Source organism: Phalacrocorax aristotelis, chromosome 6, assembly GCF_949628215.1.
Source record: "Phalacrocorax aristotelis chromosome 6, bGulAri2.1, whole genome shotgun sequence".
Classification (NCBI taxonomy): Eukaryota; Metazoa; Chordata; class Aves; order Suliformes; family Phalacrocoracidae; genus Phalacrocorax; species Phalacrocorax aristotelis.
The window spans coordinates 15846668-15865748 of record NC_134281.1 but is presented as its reverse complement, the minus strand read 5'-3'; the positions used below and the strand labels follow the sequence as shown (position 1 = coordinate 15865748).

At 46.8% G+C, this 19081-nt stretch overlaps 1 protein-coding gene across 3 annotated transcripts; it reads right to left on the bottom strand.

Annotated features, from left to right (window-relative positions):
- Positions 1 to 3216: 3216 nt before the first annotated feature.
- On the bottom strand, positions 3217 to 18211 carry WNT5A (Wnt family member 5A). 3 transcript variants are annotated; one of them, XM_075096175.1, is made up of 5 exons: positions 17716 to 18211; positions 14173 to 14306; positions 12792 to 13057; positions 7649 to 7941; positions 3217 to 6066 (listed from the first exon to the last, which is right to left on the bottom strand). In XM_075096175.1, exons 1-5 carry the CDS (start codon positions 17719 to 17721, stop codon positions 5608 to 5610), a joined length of 1158 nt encoding a protein of 385 aa, XP_074952276.1. In that variant the 5' UTR covers positions 17722 to 18211; the 3' UTR covers positions 3217 to 5607. The 3 variants fall into 3 exon arrangements, with proteins under 3 accessions (XP_074952276.1, XP_074952279.1, XP_074952277.1); XM_075096178.1 differs by lacking the exon at positions 17716 to 18211 and adding an exon at positions 16729 to 17389; XM_075096176.1 differs by lacking the exon at positions 17716 to 18211 and adding an exon at positions 14739 to 14815.
- Positions 18212 to 19081: the final 870 nt, after the last annotated feature.

The window sequence follows — 19081 nt, the reverse complement described above, 5'->3', positions numbered from 1 at the left end:
GAAAACCTACCAGGAGATGGGCTTGTTTCCCTGATAGAAAGAAGAGACAGAAAGCAGCAGCCAACTGTTTAACAACTGGCAAGCTGCAGCTGCTTCGCTCTGCTAATTAACTGCCAAGGAAGAAGCAGGAGGACACCCTGGGCAGTGGGTGGTTTCTGAAATTGGTCCTCACAATGTAACTCATCCCTGGGGACCTGGGAGCCACCGGAGGAACTGCACAGAGATTATCGTCTTGTGTTGCAGGGGCCATTTCCTTTGCTCAGGGTGTGCCTCCCAGAGAAGGACTTTAAAAAAAATTCTTTTAAAAAAATGGAATTTTGGAATGGGCTGCTTTATGAAAACAAAACCAAGCCAAAAAAAAAAAAAAAAAGTGAGCCATACTATGAACCTTACCCTATAGTTTGCATTTTTTAAATTCCTCGCAATGGATCTGGAATAAATCAGCCATGGGTCAAACCAGTTCGAAAGTGTTTGAATAACTGCCCATGGAGTGTCCAGGGGTTCTCCGTCAGCTGAGTATTTTGACTGCTGCTGTTCAATTACCATTTGAGAAAGGAGGACTGCTGGGAAAGACAACACAATGTAAACCAACATTGGCTATAAAAGCATATAGTGTACCAATATTCACACTGCACAGCCTGGGTTTCAGACACGTGACTAAAAGCAACTTCGCACCACATGACACAATGACGCTCCTAGACAGCAACGTTCAATACAGTCAAAGGTAAGAGGTCTTCCAGAAATCATGAGAGCCCGAAATATCTGATTTTATCTCTATAATAGAAACAGTAATTGACAAATCATTATTTCACATTTATAAAATATATGATGAGGAACATACCACATGCATTCTAGACTTTCTGTCTGCACTGGAAATCAACTGGGAAATTAGGAGGTATGGTATAGAAACATCTCTATGAATATACTGGATTACTGCTTTTGCAGCTGCAGTCGCAGAATTTGTTTCACAATAATTCAGTTACTCATGTTTAAATAACCAGCCAGCAGAAGAAAAGCTGATATATTTCATATGCATTTTCTTTGAGAAGGGGGGCCTTCACGTCTGGTCGAAAAATGTCAGGCTCATATGACACCACCAAAGTCAGGAGAGATGCCTAACCATAACTAAAAGCAGAATTTGGCCAACACAATTGGAAAATATCAGCACAGTATATACAAATGCACACACGCAACCTCATATAAGAGCAGAGAATGAAACAGATTGGCTTTTTTTAATCACACCTTTTAAAAAAACAAAATTTCATGTACAAACCCCTCACTGCACTCCTACGTGGTTCATTTATCCCGCTGCAACATAAACAGATATACGAGAGCCCGTAGTAGGAAAGTTTTTTTTTTTTTCTTTTTTTCTTCCCTGTTGAAGATTTTAAATACAGTTTGAAGAGCAAAAGAACAGACCTGGCCTGCCTTCCAAACTGACTTCAATAATAGATAAGCAATTTTAAGACTCTCACAGTCAACAAGTACATACAGAAGCTATACATTAATATATTGAACTATATTTTTAAGAGAGCTTTATTTTACCCCTTTGTTTTCATAGTTTCCTCTAGCACATAGTCCAGAAGAAAAAAAACTAGATGTCTTTTCTGATTTACCAAAACCACCCTTTTACAATGAATATCCTCACGGTCTAGATATTATTTCTCAAGACTCCTTACCCAAAGGAAAGCAGTCTTTCTGTCAGCTCCAGTACCAATTTCTACAAGTTTTGTCTCATCTTCCTAAGATCATTCTGTCAAACACATCTGTAAGAAAGGAAGGATTTTAGCTTGCTTTCTGCATGCAGTGCCTGACTTAAAGCTACCATTAACTTCTTCAGGTTTCTTCCCTGTTCCTGGTATGCTCCCTGCTAACACCCGGGGCTTCAATATTTTGCAAAAAACAGGCTGAAAATTGGTATTGGCAAAGCCATAACTGAACACAAAGATTTGAAAAGATTACTAACAATACGAGATTCTGAACCAGGGGATAACAACATTTTTAACAAAATTAAACAGATAAACTTTGCTGCAAATTAAAACAATTTGCTTGTATCTGAGCCCATAATGACTATTTTGAATACAGATATTTACTGCTGCCAATGAAGAAATTTTTTGGTAACTTTTCTGTTATTGGGAAGAGCTTGAATACAATCCAGTCCAAAAAAATGCTGACTTTCCTAAATAGGGGCTGTGTTTTTGCAATAAAGAATACTGGTCAATATACAAGTGAAGGAAAACTGAACCAGATGTCAGTAATAGGACCACAGAACGTTGCATTTGCCCAGAATTGCTATTTTAAACACACGATGTTGGTCTACTGGTTTGTAGGATAATACATTCTTGGCAGCTAGAAGGAGTTTCGATATGTTAGAAGGTTATCCTTCAGAAAAAAGAAAAAAAACAAAACCCACACATAAAAAAAACAAGAAAAGCAGCACAAGAGAGGTAGAGAAAGGCCGCTAATTCATCAAGCTCTCTATAGAAGGAAAAAATTGTGACTTATGAAATCAGTTCAAAGAAAAGCCAGTCTCAAAACAGAAGGCTTGGTTTTTACATTAATTTTCATTTTCTACTTTACTTTCTTATTACTAGCACTTCATTGTACTTTTTTTTTTCTTTTTTTAAGGGTTCTTGCCTCCATACACACTCAATTTCTGGGCAAGAAGTCTAAGGAAAAACTGGTGAGCTTTCACCTTGCAGCTGAAGCAGTCAGACTGATGGGAGGGGGAACCACACCTCCAGAAACTGCATGCACAACCCAAACCACACAAAACCCGTCCCAGAAACTAAGCCGCATTGGAAACCTTTGCTCACATGAGGATCCTGCTGCCATCGCTGGGATTACTGGAGGAAGCTGATCATAGGATCAGGTCCTGCTGTCCCAGAATCATTACAAGCAGCCCTTGAAGCCATATGCACACAAATAGCATTAACCCAGGTCCCTATCCATTGCCAGTTAAGTACTTACCCATCTCTCAAATGCTTTCTAGTTCACAGTTGCAGGGATTTGAGATGGTGTTTTGGTTTTTTTTTCCCTTCTATTTAAGAAGTAGTTACATCTGTATGCCTTCTTAATATAGAAATAAAACTTCAAGATGCACTTTGTAGTTTGGCAAACAATCACTTCCCTTTTACCACGTAGTAAATTTTAAAAAATCAACTCTGCTCATTGTTTTAACAAACCCTCCTCTGAAAGATAATTAAAACCACTTCCCAATATACAACCAAAGTTTTATTTTTATAGTCTATCTTCCATTATGGCATAATCCTTTCTTTTTTTAAAACCAGTGAAATATACAAATCACGCAAGACAGAAATATGTACATTAAATGTACAGAACAGAGGAAAGGGCATAGAAGATTTACATATCTGAATGACAAGTAAAATATTTTACATTAAATAGTGTTTTAATAGCTAGGATCGTGAGATTCAGTTCTGCTCAGACAAAAGTCACTAAAAAGGGACAAGAGGTGATTCAGCAAATGAAAAAAAAAATAATGGTTTTTGCACAATAAAAACCAAAGTGACATATTCAATGAATTAGTGCTTTATTTATTTATCTTATTTTAAAGATATCCTTTGCAAACATCTGAAGATGAGGGGTAAATATGTCCTTGTACAATAAATTAAGAGCAATAAAGCGCCATTTAAGAAGATGATAAATGATCAAGACGAACTTAATGATACAGCTTAGAGGCTCATGAAAAGTTAAGGCTTTACAACTAGGCTAAAGTGAAAGATTTCCTCACTTGGTATTTGCAAAACCATTTTCTTTAACTTGTTGGATGGGATTGAGTTAGAAAGAGGCATCTGAACCAATAATGAAATCCTGTGTAACTATACAGCACTGGGGGGAACGCATAGTGTTCAACAAATAACGACTTCCATTTCAAAAACTGAAAAGCAAGGGCCAAATGCAGCACATTTTAGAGTTGGAAGGTGTCTCCTTTCAGCAATAATTAATAATGCCCTAAACGTGAGAGTGGAATAGAAGCAATCTCCAGACTGGTATCAATTCAAGTGCAGGGTGCTGCCTCTAACAACCACCTAAGAAAATCCTAAAGTGGGGAAGAGGCTTACTTCTTTGTGATTATCCTTAAAACTTTTGAATGATAAAAACTTTTAAAAATAATTAAAAAATAAAAAACACCGAAAGATTAGAATCAATCTAAAAACCTGAAGAGATCTGAAAAAGAAAATGGGGGATGAATTGCCCCTGTAATTTAAAAGTTTTATTTTTTCTTAAATCATTAAAATATATATGTACAAAAAGCTTTGAAATATCAGACACCAGCAGACCACAGTTCTCCCATATATATGTAACTGCTCAAGTACAGTCTGAACAGTTGTAGTGTATATCTGCAATATATTATCTAAAGCATGTGTATTAAAGACATAGGAAGATAAATTTGGTATTGCTGCAACATCTCATTGAACTATAATAGCCAGTTAATGTTATTAAAATATGAAACTATTGTCTCCTTGAGTGAAAGTGTTCCCAAAATCTGCAAAAAAATAAAAATCAGTCATTCCAAGAGTGGATATCTAATGATTTATTTTCTCACATAAAATTAGAGGAGTTATTTGTCAAGCTGTGTTTCAAAAGGCAGCCAGCTGTTACACCATTTTTAAGGCATTTTCAAATTTGGGGAATTCTATTTTCTATAGGCTTTCCAGGCTGGGAGGCTGAAACTGTTTGCAAGCATGCAGCTCCCCTCCACCCAGCTACAGTGCTCCACGCAGTCTGCACCTCGGCTGCTCTCCATACTCGGTAGTGGCGAAGTACTGCTCTGTAAGATGAGACACTAGAACATCACAATTAGCTAATAAGGCCAAATTCTGCCTTTATTATTTGTCCAGGCAGATTTTTTTTCTTTTGGTTTTTTTTTGGTCTTGTTAGGTTCTGGAAGCAGACACGGTGACTCAGGAATAGCGCAGTTGAAGCCTTTATGATCCTTTGCTCTTTACCCTCCAATGACATTGTGTACTTAAGCGGGCACATTCAGATATGCAACTGCCACTGCACTTTATGATGAATATACTACCCCTTATTTACAGAGCCCTAAATGTACCGAAAAGCTTTATACACCCTATTCTCATAACTTCTAGTGTCTGAAACTAAAAGTCATGCACAGGTCTGTGTGTTCCTCACATCCATAAGGATTGTTCTAACATCCCAAGCACATTACATGATTGCTCTGCCTACTGCACATGTATTATGTCCCATGGGACTAAATTAGGATATGTTGAATTTTCCCCTCAAACTACTCTATTGTTTTTAAGAAAAGTCAATTTTTTTTTACTTTGTAAAATAAATATTCTCAGGTTCTCCCCCATTATTGCCAAAAATATAAGCCGCACACAGTTCTGGGATGGACGCAGAAAGGGTTTCCAGGCACTTCTCTTTGCAACCTTTATATTTTTCTTTTTCCTTTCTTTTTTTTTTCCTTTTTCCTTCCCCCGCCCTTTTTTTTTTAAAAAAAAAAAAAGACGACGACAACTTGTTGGACTCTATAAATAAAGTGGAGAAAGTCCTGTGGAACGGGAGAGGGGCCTGCACCCCTTGCTGACAGGTAGCTGCAGTTCCTCCCACCTCATCCGTCCCCTATTTGCACACAAATTGGTCCACAATCTCTGTGCACAACTTGCACTTCACATAGCAGCACCAGTGGAACTTGCAGTGGCAGCGCTCTCGCTGCACCGTCTTGAACTGGTCATACCCCCGGCCACAGCACATGAGTTCACAGCCGTCCATGCCCTCCGAGGTCTTATTGCAAAGGCGGCCCTGGGTGCCCAGGGACCCAGTGCTCTCATTGCGCACACAATAGTCAGGGCTGGGATCGATGTAGACCAGGTCATGGATGGTGGGTGCGTTGAAGCGGCTGTTCACTTGCACCAGCTTGCCCCGGCTGTTGAGTTTCATGGCAGCAGCGCTATCATATTTCTCCTTCAGGGCATCGCCTACCTTGCGGAAATCGGCAAGCTGCAGCCAACAGGTCTTCAGGCTACAGGAACCAGAGACACCGTGGCACTTACAGGCCACATCAGCTAGGTTGTACACAGTCTGGAGGAGCCAGGGAGAGAAAGCAAAAAGGATGATGAAAGATTAGTATGGCTGTGAAAGCATTTATTCCCCTCAGTTCCTGTCCTCTGTCGCACTCCCACTCATCCCTCCACAATATTAGCCTTAGCATCTTCTTCCCTCCTGCAATATGCTGGGAAAGGTGAGTGAGCAGACACACGTGCAGCCCCAGCACCACTGTTAGCCAGAAGGAAGAGGGGAGCACTCTTGCCAGCCTCTCCCCACCACAGAGACAGCCACAACAGCACACACAGAGCCAAAACAGCAGCATCAGTCAGGCTGCGTTCAAATTTTAGGAATTTGCTCCCATGCCAGTAAAGGATTTTGCTGTTTCATTGAGAAATGTAGGACATCCCTTTATTTTCTGAGTTACTCTCTCTATTGATCTCTGCTTGAGGCTGCAATTAGGGAAAGAGTTAAGATTCCTCTTGCTCCTGGCTCTGCTGCAGCTGATTGTCTACTCTTGGCTCGGCATCCTCCTCCTATCCCAAATATTGCTCTGCCAGAGAGACTTCATCCAAGAAGAAACCCCCAAACACCTATGGGTGGGAGACAGAGCTACATAGCAATATCCTCTTTACAAAGCTTTGGCAGGGAAATATCAGTCATTTGCCCTGTACAAATAGAAATAAGAGTCAGTGTTGACACTGCCCCAAAAATCCTGGGGTCTGACACAGGAGATGATACTGTAGACAACTTCCACCCAGCAGTTACAGACAGTCTTAACGCTGCCAAATGGCACTGCAAAGATGAGGCTGAGGAAGGAAAAAACTGCTCGAGTCTCTGTAAGCAACTGTGAAAGTGTAATTTTTCTTCTTGCTAATAGTAAATTGGCCTGTCCATTGCTTTCAGACACCCTCCTCTAACATTTAAATACTATTAATTCTCAATTATCTTTCATCCTCCTTCACCTTAGAACACAAGTGCAAAGTCTCCAGCTGACTATTTCTGGCACTTCAAGCTCTAGGAAAATAATGATTTTGGCTCTTCGTATTCAGACTATTAAAAAAAGAAAAGTTTACACCCATTCATTTAAGGCATTTTCGAGATTAAAGAAACCATAAAGACATGTTTAACCACAGAAGATCATGTTTTCTAATAATATGGAGGAACTTTTCGCATCCTCTTAAAGCAAGGAAAAAAAAAAAGAGTCAGAACAATCCCGTGGCACGATTCCAGCCTGGGACGCCCAGCGCGTCCCTCTTCCCTCCAACGCACGGTGTCCTGGTTGGAAATACAAACTAATAGAAGTCCGTTCTACAGAAAATCCACGTGAGCTGGACACTTATAATGAAACAACATGGAGGGAAACACAACAAATTCAGTCCCAAACCTCCCCCATGAGGAAGGCAAAAGGGCTGTCAGACAACCGGGAGCAACACAAATTCAAATACTCTCCACCCACCTACACCCTGCTATTTTCTTGTTCTGTGCATCAAAACGGAGACAAGCCTCAGTGGCCAGTCACCGCCCAGCGCTGCCCTGTGCCCTGCCAAGGCACATCTTTCCCCAAAAGGAGAGACGCGATGAGGGCAGAGGGACGTGGTGTTTAGCCGCCACTTACTCTTCTCCCGGCCTCATTGTTGTGCAGGTTCATCAGGATGCGGGCGCTCTCATAGGACCCTCTCTGGTAAACTCTCTCGCGCTCCCGGGCATCAACGAACTCCTTGGCGAAGCGATATCCATATTCGATGTTATCTCCGCAGCCACCCCAAAGCCAGTCCCGGGGTAAGTCCTTGGGCCGTGCTGCTCGGCTGCAGCCACAGGAGGAGAGCTCGCCCTCCCGGCAAGCACGGCTCATGGCGTTGACCACCCCAGCCGCACTCACCGCATAGGTGAACGCTGTCTCCCGGCTGCCTGCGCGGAAAGATAAGCAGTGTTAGGGGAGAGTCCACATGCACCGCTCCCTGCCCGCCGATGAGCCAGGAAGGCAAGGGCTCTCCAGGAGCTACCAAAATTCATTTGCCTTCTAAAAGGTAGAGTAACCCTGAACCATGCTCTGCAAAATGTCTTCACTCTGAAAAACCCAAGCGAAACTAATCCAATTACAGCACACAAGGTGTTTGTGAAGAACAGGAGTTGCTTCTCATTCACGCTGGTGAAGCCTCGGATGAGGGAGCGGACAGGAGGTGAATCGGGGCTGGAGCACAATGCCAGCAGGGCTGAAGCAACCGTGCCTGCGTGTGAAGGGCGGAAAGGGAAACAGACTCCCTGTCTTTCAGAAAAAAGAGATGTTAAATACAACTTCTAAAAGCCTGGTTGTTAAATTACTACTTCTCAAACATGATTTATGCACTTCACCCACTTGTTCCAATTTATTTGAAGTTACAGCATTTTACAAAGCCTCCTGGTATCAAAAGAAATGCGCAGCAGAATAACACACAACTTTTTACCCTATGCATAAGCCAGGCACTTCTGTAGGAGGCCATTTAAAGCTAACAACAACCTGTGCTGTTTAGTATCCACCACTCCAGCTCATGTGTATATGGCAAGTGAGTCCACGGACAATCATCTTTACAAATTACAGGGAAGAAAAAACCCTTGGCACAAGGCAGCCTTGAAGGTTTTCTCCTGCATCTGGTGCCCTTAAATGGAAATTGAAAACCTCAAGTTTCAAACTTTCAGAAGAAAAAGTTACAATACCCACAATGCACAGTATGGCCACGTACCATCCCCTTGACGTTATCTAATTCCACCTTTATTTAGAGCCTGACTTCCCCTATCACTTTTCCAAGGATGCCAGAAGTTCTGACTACAACTAGAAAAGATTTCAAACAAATAAATAAACAACAACAACAAAAAAACCAAACCCACAGAACTTGCACCAGAGAACCCACTTGAAGTTTCCTTTTCATCTTAAGAGACAGCATCCCACTGCGTCTTCTCCAAGAAAGATTCCCAGAAAGACTGAGAATAGACTAAATATATATATATATATTTAATTTTCCATTTATGAGTTAAATTTTATTCCTAATTTTCTTTAGTCCAATCAATAGATCAAGCTAGTTTTTAATCTTGATTTTTACAAGATTTTTCTTGGGGAACAGCATGGGCCTTTGTAAGATTAGGGCTTTAAGAAGTTGCATTCTGGACATGTCATCTGTATTTAGGCAGCAACATTTTGAAGCAAAAACTCTTTGTACAAGACCTACACTAACAGGTCAAATCTAACAGGAGCTTTCGAGCATTCTGGAACATAAATAATTTGTAGTCTGGTCCGTATTTAACATCAGAATGACACCCCGCTCAGCGCAGCTTTGTTAATATAACAGCTGTCATCCACTGGATCAATTTTAGTAATAGATGTTGGTTTTCAATGGGAAAAATCAGGAGTCTTATGTTGGGAAAGATCAGATTTAAGGAAGATGAGAAGCACTTTGCTCCCTTACTTACAATGGTCTATTCTCAGAGGCACCTGCTCATGGAAGTACTTACATGGATTACGGGTATAAAGGGTTACAGGAGTAGCCTTTTCAGTTTAAAAAGATTTGGCTTTATGCGGTGACCTATGCCTTGCATTTACTGCAAACTATAATGGGGGAACCTCATAGAGATTTTAATGTTCCCGTTTGCTCTGTAACACACATTTTTGGATTAATTCCTTAAGCAAAATTTCCACTAGATTTCGAGGAAAGAACGCAGTCTGCTTCGGACCACAGGACTTGCCCCTTCCGCTCCATTTTATTCTTTTTCTTGTTTAGTTAGCTCATGCTTTTACATGGTTAACTATGCCGTTTATTGCAGGATTTAAACTCATAAAGCTGACTTTTTTTGACTAGTTTTCATTATTATCCTGAAGCATATTTTAAAAAGCTTACTTTTAGTGGGAAGGAGAAGGAAAGGCTGGGAAAGGAGAGTTGCCCCCCAGGTTCCCTCCTTGAACATTTAGGCAAACTACAAAACAGCATCAGCTGCTGAAGTAGATTTCAAGCCCCCGCAGGTTACAAGCCAACACTGTCTCAAGTCATCGACCCCAGGAACACATTAAGAGTGATGGTTCCACATGGATGAGTTACTCTGAAATTTTTTCCCTTTTTTTTTTTAAGTCTTCAGGCACGACTGTGCTTTCCTTCACTGTCAAACATATCTGTCTTTTCCCACAGTCCAGCATTTCTCTCTGTTGTAGCCATGGCAAGGAAACACACATTCCAAACACGTTCGAGTCCCCTCTCGCCCATATATATAAAACATAGAAATGGAACTGTTCAATATACATACACTGTAGGAAGCCACCCACAGAGCAAGGAGCTGAGCTTTACACTTGATATGAATAAGTCTGCAAGAACAGAACAATTTTTTTAATACCTGAACATAAGATACAAAATGTTCTTTGTCTCATATTTAAAAAGCATTCAACATCATGCGGCAGGCATGAGTAGACTGGACCCCAGCTACACCAAGCTGTTGGGGGAGGATCCTGTTATTTTATTTTATGTTAGCACTTCGCTGTTTGCAAAGACCAAGCACACCAGCCTGGGGCCAGCCACAAAGCCAGGAGATGGCGCAAGGCAGTGACGGCAGCAAGGGCCATGGCCTGACCTGGGAGCCAGCAGCAAAGGAGAGCAGCGGAGAACAAAAGCCCTAAAATTTTGCAGTTCAGTAAGCCACAGAGCATGTTTCCAAACCCCATGCTAGGTTTATTTGTACAGCCTTAGCTAACTTTGCAGGGTAAATCCTGGAAGAAAGTCTGTCCTTTTATACATTGGGGTAATTACTGTGCTGTCAGTCAGTGCTTTGCCTAGGTGCTCTCCTGAGCACAGCCAGCGACAGTGCCGTCATTAGCTCAGATGACAAAATCCTCCCAAACTATGTGCACACACTGACTACCATCTTCTCATGTCTGTGAGAGTTAGGAGTCTCCGACAATCCAGGGTATAGGGGGCTGCAGTAAAATTGACTCAGCCCCTAAAAGTACCTATTTTTCCTTCCACTCAGAGAAGCAGCAACTGGTCATTACTGAAGGTCAGCATGAAATAATACAACTGTTACCCACAACACCTTTCTTGTTCTCAGTGAATACACTCTTTAGGCTCTTTAACTCTTGAATATGGCTATTAACCTTGCTTCCATCTGCAATTAGAATAAGTGGCTTAATTACATGATGAATTGCTGTGTAGACATCAGCTAATACAGTCATGTTCAGGAGAGGGGTGCGGCAAAGTTATTTAACTTGAAAGAAATCACCTTTAAATAGATCTGTCATACTTGGGGAGGGCAGAAATGTCTATTGCAGAGACAGACACCACAAAACACGGGCCCAATCCTGCACATTTCTTCACACCAACAGTCCTCTTGAACTGATTTTTACTTACTTGGGTAATAAATAAGGGCTGAAGGATGAAGGCCCAAATTTTAAACAGATTATTTTTTCTGACATTTGTTAGATTTTTTTCTGTACGCCTTTCTGTTCTAATAATTTATTTCGTGTTTCATGTGCTTTTAGATGTTTGCTCAGGTAGGGCAAAAAACCTAACTTGATGTGGGGGATTAATACTGTGTTTGCAAAAACCTAGGGAAGGTTGTTTATCTAAAATCAGCTGTTCTAATTAGGTATTTTTATGCAGTAGATTTTTTCCTATTTGTCTGACAATCTCCAAATAAAAACTTCTTTTAACAAAAATTGAGGCCAAATGTGAATTGATGTATTGCTTCAGCCTTAACTGGAGTTAGCCTATTTACAGATAACCTTGCTTGAGTCTGATTTTAAAACTTCATTTTTTTTAAAGCAGGACAAAAATACACTGACATAAAAGCTTTACTTTACACGTCCAACTAAAAAGCACTGCTGAGTTTGTCGTGTACTGATCACTACATAAAACATCATAACTGGCACCCAGAAAAACAGGCATTTTCAGTTGCTTACACAGACTCATCAATCTGACTCGGGAAAGTCAGAGGAAGGTTTCACCATGGACTCAGTTCAGCAGCACTGGGCAAAATTTTGTCAAGGACTTTAAAATACGACAAGGTCCTTAAACGTCAGGAAAGGAAGGCAGCACATGAGCACTGGAGAAGCACATTTCAAAGAAGATCTGATAGGGAAAGGGTTGGGTGCCCACCAAATTGTGGCAAGATGTTAAACAGGAATCTGTTTCTCTTAGCAGCAATGTGATTACATTAGATACAAGTTACAGGGACAATCACACATATTGGTCTGATAGAACTGATCTCATACAAATTACCATTCTACGTTATTTTTAACATAAATCCAGCTTTTTCAAAAACAGAAAAAAAGTTACCATATCTGGAAACATGCAAGAAGGAATTGCCTATAAACACTAGTAGGCAGAGCAGCAATTTTCAGTTAACCTCCAGACCAAAAGCAATTTATTATGCAGCCGCTAACTTTGGAACTAGACATGAACATCTTTAATTTTACAAGATGCTGTTGTTTTTAATTCTCTTAGGTTGCCTTCATTTTGTCTCAGGTTGTCTAAAGTGAAATTTCAGAGCGGCATTTTTCTTTCTCCTCTATTCCCATATGCAAATAGGAATATATATTCCTACTTTGTTTTCCAAGACACATGGCTGGACAGTGGTGGGAAATCACCTCCAGCTAAAAATAATTCAACTCCTTTGCCAACTTTTAAAAACACTTGATTGTATACAGTACTCAGGAAGAACCTGGCAAGAGTTTCAAGAGCAGAACAATATGTGCCATACATATCCTTAGACGAGAGTTTAATCATAAAGATGTTGCTTCCTACCTATCTGCATGACTCTGCCAAAAACAGAGTTGTTGTCCACAGTGCTGCAATTCCACCTTCTATGTCTGAACTGGTACTGGCATTCCTTAATGCCCGTCTTTGCACCCTCTCCAATGAACTGCATATGGTCCTGATACAATTGGCAGAGTTTCTTCTGTCCTTGGGAAAGCCCTGCTAGCTGGCTACATAGTGGCTGGGCTCCTATGATGTATACCTCTGACATCTGAACAGGGTTCATGGGGTTCATAGGGTTCATGCCTAAAGACCTGCATAAAGAAAGATTTGGATTAATAAAGAGAAGACTCAGAAAAACCCAAAAGTCTATAAATCCCAAACTGAGCCGTATCTTATACATGAGTATACAACTGGTTTTGCTAAGCGGTGAGAAAAAAACCAAAACACTTAAAAATGAAACTTTTGTTTCAAAGACAGCACAGAACCAAAGTTAATAGTTCCCATCCATGTGGTTATCACTATACATTAGGGACTGAAGTAAGACGCAGACTTGGAAGACATGCATCCAGGCCGTCCTTTACCAACTTAAATAACGGAAGCTCCAAACAACTGCAAGGCCAGAAGAATAAATAAAGCAAACCCCAAAAAAAGCCCCCCAAACCCCAATTTATTTTAACACACATTTTAGATTTAAGTGTGGATTTTCAATCTGTTCTACCATAAACAAATAGGGAAACCTTTAACATGCCAGAAGTTAGAGACTTGTGACAGACTACATCTAGCTTCTTCCGAACAACACACAAAAACACAGAGGCAAGTATATTCACTGTAAACAAAATCAACTCTGTTTTCTTAATTCTTAAAGTACTCTTCACATAATACATTTCAAATAAGAAGTGGCCATTAATCTGAAAAGAATCACTTGAAACAGCAGAGAAGCACCTATTTCAAGAACTCTCAACGTCGTACACTATACAGAGAAAGATAATTTGCCAAAGCAGAAACAACAAAATATATTTATAAACATTTAACTGTTATAGAAAAGTTCAAACCAAAGTTTCAATAAAAGTTTTTTACTTGTAAACCAGCATTCTCTCTCATATATGTGAATTTCTCATCTAAGGGAGTTAAAACTACTCTTTTAGAAGAGAGGCAATTCTAGTAATTTAAGGATGATCAGATCCATAGAGGATCTACTTTACAGCATTCTAAAAACTGAATTTTACAACATTAGATGTTGCACATTTACACTTATCAGAGACCCATTCGTTTCACTACACAACATATTACAACTAAAACATTATTCCTCTCCTGTCTCAGTCATGCGGTACTCCCTCAGAAACAAAGTACATAATAAGTAAATAGACATTTAATCATGCAAATCTTGACACCCCCTTTTAAAATCAAGTCGGTATAAGATGCTTACCACCACGAGCTGGCTTCTATTACAACTTGGGTAAAAGAGGAGAAAATGGCCAGAGCCACTATGAGGTACTGAGAAGCCATTGTGCTGCCAACTGTCCCCAAAGCACCTCCTTGGATTAATACTGCAGTAGATTTCTAGAGGGGGGAGAAAAAGGATCAGATTGTTTATCGCTTCTCAGACCATTTTCGAGCATTCACGTTTAAACAACGGAAGTATCCGGGCCCCTTTTAACTCGACTCTGACTCTCCTGCCTTTCTCCCCGCCGAGGCTTTGGTGCCAGACGCAGTCACGTCGTAGCTCCCGCTCCACCGGGCAAAACCCACCCACGCACCCCCACCCCCCCGCCGACACCGCCTTCCCGGGGCGGCCGCAGCACGACCCGCGCCCGCCTGTCCCGCTGCCCCAGCCCCGCCGCTCCCCGCACCCCGCCCGCGGCGCCACCGGTCCGGTCGGGACGGGACGGGACGGCTGCTCCGGACACGGAGGACCCCACCCCCGCACCCCGACCGGCCACCCCCGCTGCCCCGGGGCTACAGGCGACCCGCGGGCCCCGGGCCGCGCATTACCCCATCGCTCCTCGCTCCGCAGCCAGCATCGTGGACACGAAACGCTCCCGGCTGCCTAAAGACGGCTTCAGGTTTGCAAAGCGAGCCCGAGCGGGAAAAGGGCGTTGGGGGGGGGGGGGGGGGGAGGCCGGTGCCAAGAGGGGGGTCGGTGCCGCGGGGTGGGGCCCGGCGGTTCCCACTCGGGGACGATGCGGCCGGTGCTCGTCCTTCCCCGCCGCCCCCTAAACCATCTCGCCGCAGCCTCCGCGCTGCGCCGCCGCCCGCTCTCCGCAATCGCCGAGGCAGCCCGGAGCTCCGCGCTGGCGCCGCGGTGACAGCCTCGACGGCAGCCCCCGGGTCCCGCCGGGGTCGGTACCGGCCCGGGGAGGTACCAGGAGCGACAAGGAGCGGCTCCGCGTCCCGACGCGGCCCCTGCAACAACCGGGCTGCCGTCCTGGAAGTCAAACGCTCCCCCCCCGACAGGTCCCGCGATCACCCTGCGTCCTCACACGGGACTCCTGAACTTGCTAACCAGTGCCATTCACGGTTTTTTATTTCCCCTCCCCTCGGAAGGAGAAAAAAAAAAAAAAAAAGACATTTCGACACTTGGGGGCTCCCTATTCATTCTCAAAAAGCCCTTAATGCTGAATCGAAGGTGCTCTTAATTCTAATTTATTTCTGTTTGCGAAGGGTCGGGAGGAGAGGACCGATCGCAGCGCCGCGGCGGGAAGTCGGGCCGACACGAAACTTGCCCGGACACGCGCGGGGAGCTGCAGTCAGCCTGGGGACCCGCACGCGTGTGCGTGCAGAGCGACTCACCCCCACCGCGGCTGCAGCGCCGGGGCGCAGCCTCCCCTCGCCCCTGGCCGCCTCCCGCGGGCTCAACACCTCCCGCCCGGGGAGCCCCCAGCTCCTCGCTGCTGGGGGTGGGTGAATCCGGGCCGCTCTCCCACAGCCAAGGAGCTCGTCTCGTGAGACGGGATCAGTGCCGGGAAAGGAGCCGAGGGCACGTTAAGCAAGGGACTAGGCGAAGCAAGGTGTGCGAGGAGCTCGCTGCGACACCTAAAAGCCAACGTGTTGGTTTTTTTTTTCATCTATTATCTCTTAAGATAACAACAATAATGAAGAAGCGTCACGGCACTGCCCGATCCCCGAGGAGCTTGGCGATGCCCAAGGAGCTTGGCGGTGCCCAAGCGGGACCCCAGCATATGTGCAGTTGCCCGGCCCAGCAGCCGGCCCAGTGCACGGCGAGCTGCCCCGGCGGGGCGGGTGGCCGGGGCCCGCCAGGCGCGGAGGGAGCCGGTGGCCGGGGCACTGCGGGGAGCGGGGCGACGCTGCAAGACCCCGACGGCGGGGCCAAAGCCCCTCTGCCCCTTTCAAAGGGGCCGGGTGGCCCCCCACCCCCACCCCGGGCCCGGCAGCCGCCGCGCCGCCCCTAGCTCAGCACCAGACGGGAGCCCCGGAGCCCCCGAGGCCCCCGGGGGAGCTGTGCCGCCCCACTCCCAACAGGGGGCGGCCTCCGCCGCCGCAGACCGGGGCGACGGGGACGGGCGGCTGCTGCCCCTCCGACGGCACCTCCCGCTTCTCATCGCTGCTGTCACCCTCCTCGTCCTCCTGAGACGGCGCTGCGTGGCGGCGCGGGGGGAGGCACCTGCGTCCAGGGGCGAGGGCGGGGGCCCAGCCTCTCCAGCCCGTCCTTTCTGCAGGCAGCAACAGACAAGCTGCCATCAAAACAAAAAAAAAAACCACCACAACCAAAAAAGCACCCCAAAAGAGTCGCCGGCCGCATGGCAGCATTGGCTATCAGGAGAGTGAGGCACCATTTTCAACTTTGTAGGGCCGCAGAGATTGGTTTTTGGTATTTAATGCACCCCATGCGGAGCCCGCGCTCTTTGCTGAGATGAAAAGGGAGGCTTTTACAGATCCTGCAGCCGCGGGATCGCCTATGATCCTGTTTTACACGGGGTGTCTGGAAAGCCTGCGAAGGCATCTGGTTTTCTGGGAGCACTACCTGCGGGAAGGCGGCATCCAGAGCCCCGGCTCCGGGGGGCTGTAAACAGCGGCGGCCTCCGCGGGAGGCGCAGCGGCTCTGCGGGGAACCCCCCGGCCGCCCCCTGCTCCCTGCTGAAGCTTTACATCCATTTTGGTCAGGCGAGACCAGGTTTCACGTTTGCAGAGAAAGGCACTGGCTGGGTCCCCAGCCCAGCTCTCTCCTACCGGAGAGGCGGAGGGGGGGGTTTTCCAGGGGGGTTTAAGGCGCACCTCCGTCCTTCCCTCCACGCCAGCTCCGGCCGGGCAAAAGCCTCGCTTCTCAGCCCAGCTGAACTCTCCGTGACCCTCCGAGCGCAACCGATTTAGCATACAATTGAGAATTAAAAGCAAACAAACAACAAAAAGCCAAAAGCCTATCCAACATGGAGTCCTCGCAGCGCCAAGGGGACCCCGAGGAGCCGCGCTCCTCCACTTTGACCCAGGCGGGACCCTCTGCAGATGCAGAGTGATAATCTCCAGAAACTTAGAATAAAATTAAAAAAAGGGAGCAGGGGGGCTGACTCCGGGTCCTCCGCTGGCCCCCAGCCAGCTCTCCTTAAAGGTACAGGCCACCATTAGCGCCGACGTTGAGCTCCTCCATAGCGATCCTCTTCGAGAAAGTTTGGGAAGTTTGGAAAGATGTCTTTAAACTCGCGTTAGGAGCCGCTGCCAGAACGATGCACCGGGATGCGGCGGGCAGAGCGAGCCCAGCAAGTGTCCCGGCGGCGGGCAGGCTCTCCTCGGCGGGGGAGGTGGGGGGAAGTTAAAAAGAGAAGGAAAAAAGAAAATAAAGGATTTTTTTCCAGGCGAGGAGCAGCGCTCTCCGCGGTGGGTGAGAGCGGAGAGGTGGGAGCGCACGGCGGCAGCCCGGGAGGAGAGGGCCGCGCCCCGCGGAGGGGCTGCCCACCCTGCGCGACCGCGGCGGCAGCCCCTGCGGGCGGGGGCACCGCTCCCCGCGCGCACTCACCTCCATCGCCGCGGGATCACCGAGCGGGATCAGCCAAGTAATCCAAGCGGAGCAGGAGGGGAAGGGGCGAGGCGAAAGTAAAATCCTGGATCGCAGGAGCCGGGCGGTATCCTCCCGAGCAGCGGACGGCGGCGGCTGCCGGGGGAGCGCGGGGGCCCGCGGAGCTGGCGGGGGACGGCGGGCGAGCGGTCGCTCTGTCTGGCGCAGGCTGAGCGTGTCCGACTGAGGAGCGGGGCACCAGTGCAGCCTTCTTTCCAAGGTCCATCAGCAATCGCAGTAATTAGGGCTTTCCACCACCAGAAGAAGGAGGAAAAAAAAAAAAAAAAGCCCCCAAAAAAAAAAAAGCCAACCCAACACACGCACACAGCGCCCGTGGGCGTGATTGTGCGGAAGCAAATAAAAATCTTCACAAGCGGCAGCGAAAGCGCCGCGGGCGACGATCCGTCCCACCAGCCCAGGTGGTGCCGCCGCGGGGCTCCCCGGCTCCCACCCGGTCCCCGGCAGCGCTCGGGCCGCCGGCGCGGCCCCTCCGCGGCTCGGCTGGGCTCGGCTCGGCTCAGCTGGGTGCGGACCGGGCGAGGGGGACGAGTGGGCGCACGGCTCCCCCCTGCCCGACCCCCCTTCACTTGCTTAAGGGCTGGGCGCTGCGGAGCCGGGCGTCCGTAGCTGGAGAGCCATCCTGGGGCTGGGTCCCTCCATTTTACACAGAGAAGAAAAAGCCAAAAAAAAAAAAAAAAAAAGCCCAACAGAAAAAGAAGTTTCTGCACAACCAGGGAAGGGGGGGGGGGCTTGTGCACGCGTGTGTCTATCTTACGGGGCGACTGATCCTGCAAGGCGAGTAGGGGCAGGGGGAGGGGAGAAGTCCGGGACTTCAGGAGCTGCGGCTCCCCCAATCCATCGCTGGCGACGGCACCCAGCGCTGGGGAGCAAGTTACGCGCGGGAGAACGGGCCGCGGCAGACGGCGTCGCGCTGCAGCCGACCCTTCCTCCTCGGGGCTCTGCCCCCCGCCCACTGCCGTCGGCCCAGCTCCCCCCGTGTCTCTCCTTCGCTCCTCTTCACCCCTCTGCTTAAAACTGTTCAAAAAAAAAAAAAAAAAAAGGGGGGAAGAAAAAAAAAGTTGGAGAACCAACGGCAGCTGAAAAACTTTCTTCGCAGCGCATGCGCTCGGAGCCGACCTATTGCAGCCTGGGCTGGATTTTAAAGCTGTACGGTAGGGAGCGGGACCCCGCTGCAGCCCCGCGGCGGGCGGGGGGCGCCCGGCCTCCGCGTCCTCCCCGGCGGAGCCCCGCGTCGTCCGCGCCCTTCTCGATGGCCGGGCCCGGTGTGAGACCCCGTGAACGCAAGGCCTTCCCGCAAAAGTGATAC

Coding starts and splice junctions, on each gene's coding strand:
- WNT5A (XM_075096175.1), bottom strand. Junction 13,058..14,172: donor ATAGAAGCCAGCTCGTGGTG/GTAAGCATCTTA, acceptor TTCTTTATGCAG/GTCTTTAGGCATGAACCCTA. Junction 6,067..7,648: donor ACAATGAGGCCGGGAGAAGA/GTAAGTGGCGGC, acceptor TGGCTCCTCCAG/ACTGTGTACAACCTAGCTGA.